Raw genomic sequence first — 6,624 nt, forward strand, 5'->3', positions numbered from 1 at the left:
CACGCCTGTTAACTGTCTTTTGTGTCTGGTGTTCCTGTACTTTAATATTCCTGCAGGAGCAACCTTGTAATTGGAGTGCTTGTCATAAATTGAGTTACAAAGCAGACTAAACTCTGATGTTCTTATTGGAAAGTAGGAACAAAATTTCTGCTACTATTTTTATTTGGGGGAGTTGAGATGTGTCAGGTCATAAGTATTCTCATAGGAACCATTTGAAGCGTTTTCTTGGATTTCTTTCACCCATTCAGCTGAAAACAGTTCTCAGTATTACAGATGAAAATTAAGGTGACCTATCTACCTCAAATTTTTCTACCTTTTTAATGTCCTTTCCTTAGGGAACTGACAGTGGGTTAGGAGGAAAGAGAAACAGTGTTGGATTTTTTTTCCTGGGATGTCAGTGTTGCCTCAGGACAGAGGGGAAAAAATGCTTTGTGTTGAGTCTTTAATACTTAGACTTTATTACCCATATTTAGTCATTGAAATTCTACTTTTCTGTCAGCCAAACTCAATTTTATTATATCACTGTCTTACTACAGTGACCAAGTCTACTGCAAAGAAAATAGATTGTGCCAGTGTCATGGGCCTAAACTAGTTCTATGGAAAGAAGGAGCCAGAATTTGTAACTTGTCTTTGAGTCCATGTAGGCATAGTTAGACTTATCAAAGTTTTTCACTTTACTAACCAATGTCTCTATTATTTGCTTTATCAAAAAGTATTTGTTCCCATAAATTAGTTCACCTTCCTGGTGTATTTTCAATCAAAGTATTTGTACATACCCATGTTTAGTTTTCCTTCCTGTAGAACAGAGTTCCCTGGTAACCCACAAGTACTAATTCTATATTTTGTGACTTGTGTCCTTCAACTTTTACCTTTTTTGAATATTAAAATAATTTTTTAAAGTATGATTTTAACTAGTGTTACTGTTAGTTTAAGCTTGAAACCATTAAAAAGATCATTAAACTGATTTTTTGAATGGGATAGCTCATGATGGTTTCATTTAAATAGTTAGCTTTAGAAACATGTATCATGATGTGAGAGGTGACTTTCAATCAGATTCCATTCTGTTGATAGGTAAATGTTGGTTAAGCTGGGGAAAGGTCTAGTTAGTTTTCTAACTCAGTTTCTGGAGGGAAAAAAATAAAGCATCACCCAAAAACAGTAACATAACTCTAGCCATAATGGCAAAAAATGGATTGCAGTACTGACTGGATAGGAATTTTTCAAGCCTCCAAAATTATGGATCCAAAATGGCAACACCAGTTTCTTTTTATTGCTCCTAACAAGATTCCTGCAATGAGGAAGTTTGAAGGTTCCAATGAGGAGACTGGATCTCTGGAATTAGAAGTTTGAGACTCTTACTCATTTGTGTATGATGAAAGGTCCAGCCTTGCTGATAGCATCAATCAGTTTTCTTCACTGGAAAGACTCCTTTGAGGAATATTTCTGTGGACCTGTGAAACAGACTGACGAGTAAATCAAGGACTCATTCTACCATATGATCCAAGTGACTTGATTTTTTAGCAAGAGATATGCTTAATTTACATCAGTAGCCCAAACACTGTAATACATACATACAGCCTTTTTGGCAGCACTCTGAGCAGTTCATATATAGCTGACAAAGCAGTGAGAAAAGCTGTCAGAATTTGTAACATTATTTCTCAACATGGTGACCCAAACAGATTACTTTTTTATTGCATTTGAAAGGTACAGTTTTCATTCTAGCCTAACTTTTCAGAATTGATCACTGGTAGTTTAAGATATTTTACATATATGACACTAACTTTTGAAGGCCTGTAGCTTAAATGGCAACCCACTCCAGTATTCTTGCCTGGAGAATCCCAGGGACAGGGGAGCCTGTGGGCTGCCGTCTAAGGGGTCGCACAGAGTTGGACACGACTGAAGTGACTTAGCAGCAGCAGCAGCTTTAATCCATATTAAATATGGAAACGTTTATAGTTTCATTAGTTATCTTTGTGAGAGGCACCAAAATAAAGAACTAAATGCAGTTATCGTTAACATTGTCACCTTGAAATACCTTTAATGGGATACATTTAATTGAGTATACATTTAACGAATATATTTGGTTCCTTGAGATAATGCACTCTGGCATATATGATGCCCTGGTTTTATGTAAAGATTTGAGCTTGTGGATGTACTCGCAGAATACCATGCTGTTTTTATAGAGCCTCCTGCTACATTCAGAGCTTCAGCTGCATTTCTCCTGTGTATGCTGTCCCATGAAGTCCTGAACAAGACCTAAACCCTTGTTCGCTTTTTCGTAGAGCAGAGAGGAGCCTTCAGGGGAAGTAGAGGTGGCCGAGGTTGGGGAGCACGAGGAAATCGTAGTCGGGGAAGACTCTACTGAATGAGAAGTCACATTCTTCAGCATTGTCAGGAGCTTAATATACTTAATTCTACTACTCATTGGATTGCCGGGGGTGTCCCTTAAAAAAGACTGCTGCCTTCAGCTAAAAACTTAACTGTTCTTTATACCTTTGTATGTATGATCTACTTTTGTAACAAACCATGGTTGTGTCCAAGGTAAAAACCACAGCGATATTTTTGGATGCTTTGTCTGCAATCTTGACTTGTTTTTGCAATATCGTCATTATTCAGACTTCACATTGTGAATCTTTTAAACATCTTGATAATTTGTTATTGAGAGCTATTCACATCTAAACTGTAATAAAATTCAGTCCATTTCTGATAACTGGTACAGATCATCAGTGCTGAAAGGTTCCTGACTTTCCTGTCCCCTCTGTCTCCCCATGCCAACATATGGAGAAGAGTAATGGTCAGACTTAACATTTATTTTCATGGTTATGTAATAAAGCTGCTAGGCAATGGTACAATATTCCTGCGTGTCAGAAAAACGAAAATACTTAATCAGCTTTCTTAAAATGTAGAAATGACATGACATTTTTAGGAAGAAGTAAGTTGCTTTGCACTGCTTACTTAACTCTTCTCCATATGCTGTGATATAAACTTTTGAATATGGGATCTTACTATTTGCATAGAAATGTGTATGTATAATATACATACATACATGAGCATCTATCTCTGTGTGTGTGTGTGTATATATATATATATGCATGCTGTGAAAGTTGACTATACAACATAAGTCTTTTTTTTTTTAATTCCAGGAACGGGTAGTCTTTGACACGGTGATTATCCTCTTGAGGCTGAATCCATTATTAACTTGTTATTTAGGTTTTCCTCCCAGTAGTGAGGGCTTTTGAGTCAGTTGCACTTACATGATTATTGTTATTTAAAACTAAAAATAAACAAAGGCTGCATTTTCAAAGATAAATTTGAGATCCCTGTTGGAAAAATACAGCCAAAATACTGAATCTGATGTACATACAGGTTTCTGCAGGATGAAATAGAGTAATTTAGAATTTGGGGATTTGATAACCAGGGCAGCCCAGGAAAAGTGACTTGGTAATATGATATACCAATAAGTAAGGGATGCTCTCTCAGTTTGCTTTTGCCACTTTCAAGATTTTAACTTCTCAGGTTATTAATCAAAATTATTGTATAAGTTAGTCAATAGAATCTTTAGGTTAAAACAGCAGATGGGGGGTTTGTGGAGTGTTTAATTGTCATGGGCATTTTTAGTAGCATAGGCCCTTTGCTCTGCATTTGAATGTTTCATATATTTTTGTTCCACAATTAATCTTCCCTACCCAGGTTTATTATTCAAACCTAATGCCTGAGGGACATTTTCTAGGAGTTTGACCTATTTTTTGAGGAATAGTTTGTGATTCCAATGCAGGTGTCTTCCTCACTGTTACCTCTATATTGGGGGAATAGATGAAAAAAAAAAACCCTTTGTTAGAATTACTGCACATGAAGACTAGAATGATACTAGTGAGCAAAAGAAGTTGGTCAGCTTGACTATGGAGTGGTGGCAATAATCTCTAAACATTCCAAAAGACTACGAGCTGAACTTAAGCTCCCTTGGAATCTGAACAGATACAGGAACACGGAATTGCCATTTGACAACTGTGACCAGGTAGTCTGGACCTGAGAGTCAGATCAGCCATTGGCCTAAAGCCATTTCAAGTACAGAAGCTGTTTTGGGACTAAAATTATATAAATTTGAACATTAAGTATAATTTTTCCTTTTTCTTTTTAATATTTGTAAACTCAGAGCTAAGAAGTGACTTTACTTTCTAAAGTTTGATACTAAGTTGACCGTGTTCCTTCCCTTACCGCCTCATTCTTCCCCTTCCCTTTCCTAAAGCAATAGTGCACAACTTAGGTTATTTTTGCTGAAAAAATTTGAACGAAAAACTTCATGCCATGGATTTTTTTCTTTTGCAAGACACCTGTTTATCACTTTGTTCAAATGTAAATGTTCCCTTATGCTTTTGAAATAAATTTCCTTTTGTAATTTTGTTTTGCATCTTGTGTTATCATTACGGTATCTTCAGTTTCTTGGATATTCATTAACATTTCTTGTTTCTCATGTGCCAAACAGTGTGTCAGACCATGAAAATACAAAAATGGAATTCAGTATTGCCAGTTGTCATTAATCTTCAGCCTTTTGGATTTATTTTTAGAAGCTAATAACCTTCTGAAAAAAGAATTGGGTTGTTTCTATCAAAGCAAAACATCAGATACTTGACAGATCATAATGGAATAATTCCTTCCCTCAGTATGTAAAGCAACTTCTTGATTTGACTACCAGCCTTTATTAAAAAGATTTCCTTTATTAAAAAGCACCAAGGAGGGATCAGAACAAGCTACCTAAATTTGCGTAGTGATCACATCCATTCCTATGGCTCTAATACGATCTACGTGCTGAGGACTGCCAAATGTCTATGTCCATCCTTTCTTGCCTAGAGTTTCATGATAGCCTCCTGATTGACTTCCAAGCTATTACACTTGACTCTATAGCTTGTTCTAAACACAGCAGCAAAGAAACATCCACTCTTCTACTTGAAGATGTTCCATGACTCCTTCCCCATTTTAGAATAAAAATCAAAAATTTCTGACCTCAGCTGCTACTCTTATCCTCCACCACTCTGTCCAGTAGCTTCATGCAGGCTAGGCAAAGACACACGCCTACGTTGCAATCTGCACTAGCTGTTCCTTCTAGTCACATATCTGCCTAACTCCACCGCTTCAACTTCTCAAAGGTCATCTTCTCAAAGAATCCTGTTTAATACCACAGTGCCCGCTTTCTTCCCTGCCAAGACTCCGGAATCCACTTACCTACTCTGTGCTCTGGAGCATTTGCCAACTTTTAACATAATTATATAATTTAAAATGTACTGTATTTTTAGTGTCTCCCCCTGGTAGAATATAATGTAGCTAGAATGCCACAAAGGTTAGGGTTTTTGCGTTTTGTTAACTGATAATCAGAAGCATTGAAAACTATGTTTGGTACATAGTAAGCATTCAGTAAGTAGTAACTCGAAGGCAGTGTTTTATGTTGAGGATATAGTGGTGAACAAGATAGGCAAACTTGCATGGAGTTTACATCCTGTTACGCAGAGCCTGATAAGCTGATTTCAGAGAGCAGCATCATGAGGACACTGAAGCATTTAAGGTGAATGTCTCTAAGAGCAAGCAGAGAAACGATTAGAGAAAGTTTGTGGAATTCATTTGGGCTGAGTGCTAGATGATGATTTGGAGCCAGCCTAGTAGAGATTTCAAGGAAAGGCATTTGAAATAGAGGCAATAAAACATTCAGAACACCTGGATTTAAGAATACCAGTGCTTAGCTTCATAATCCCAGAATTCCTAAACTCCTCATCTGTGGTGAACTACTTTGAGTAACTCAAGGGGCTCTTTCTGATACTGGGCAGGCACCTCTGTCTGGAAAATCTTTGTTCCCTGATTCTCCCTCCTGCACTCACCAGGCTAACATTTCTTTTTCAGGTCAGACTAGATTTCACTCCCCATGGGAAGCCTTTCTGCCCAAGCTGGGTACAGGGCCACCTGTGGGCTCCCTCAGCTCACTATCCTTCCTCCCCATTTTCTGTTCTGATGTATAGAAAACAGCAAGTGGGATTCCTAGCAAGTGTGATGGAAGCTAAAACTTAGACAAATGAAATCTTTCAAAATCCTAAGAAACTGTAGATTTATTCCTAGAAGCTGTATGTTTAAAACTAATATGGCCACAAATAAAATCAAGTAAAATTCTGTTCATCACAGATGATAATAGAAACAAGATGAGACAAAGCCAAGATAGACTACTACAAACAGTTCCAATTTGTGTTCAAGAAATAACGTTAAGTAGAATTGGAACCAAGAAAAGCAAATAAAAGATGAGGGAATGGTATTTCTAGAAGAAAAAACTAAAACTTATGCTATAGTGATGGATAAGATCAAAAGGCACAAACTCACTAAACGGTTTGAATAGAATTAACTTGAATTTAATCATGTGCTTAGTCGCTCAGTCATATCCAACTCTTTGCGACCCCATGAAAACAGACTGGTTCCAAATAGGAAAAGGAGTACATCAAGGCTGTATATTGTCACTCTGCTTATTTCAGTTGTATGCAGAGTACATCATGAGGAACACTGGGCTGGAGGAAGCACAAGCTGAAATCAAGATTGCCGGGAGAAATATCAATAACCTCAGATATGCAGATGACACCACCCTTATGGCAG

At 37.2% G+C, this 6,624-nt stretch overlaps 1 protein-coding gene across 3 annotated transcripts in view; it reads left to right on the top strand.

The window, feature by feature from the left end:
* Nucleotides 1–4,400, top strand: part of API5 (apoptosis inhibitor 5) — a 28,549-nt gene extending 24,149 nt beyond the window's left edge. The window contains exon 14 of one of the 3 annotated variants that reach the window (XM_055423862.2): nt 2,283–4,400. In XM_055423862.2, the coding sequence (XP_055279837.1) occupies nt 2,283–2,365 (83 nt within the window). In that variant the 3' untranslated portion in view covers nt 2,366–4,400. The remainder of the gene's footprint in view (nt 1–2,282) is intronic. The other 2 variants (XM_055423863.2, XM_055423864.2) reach the window with 2 other exon arrangements.
* Nucleotides 4,401–6,624: the final 2,224 nt, after the last annotated feature.

Source organism: Moschus berezovskii, chromosome 14 (assembly GCF_049115385.1).
Source record: "Moschus berezovskii isolate FMDL1 chromosome 14, NW_MosBer_1.0, whole genome shotgun sequence".
Classification (NCBI taxonomy): domain Eukaryota; kingdom Metazoa; phylum Chordata; class Mammalia; order Artiodactyla; family Moschidae; genus Moschus; species Moschus berezovskii.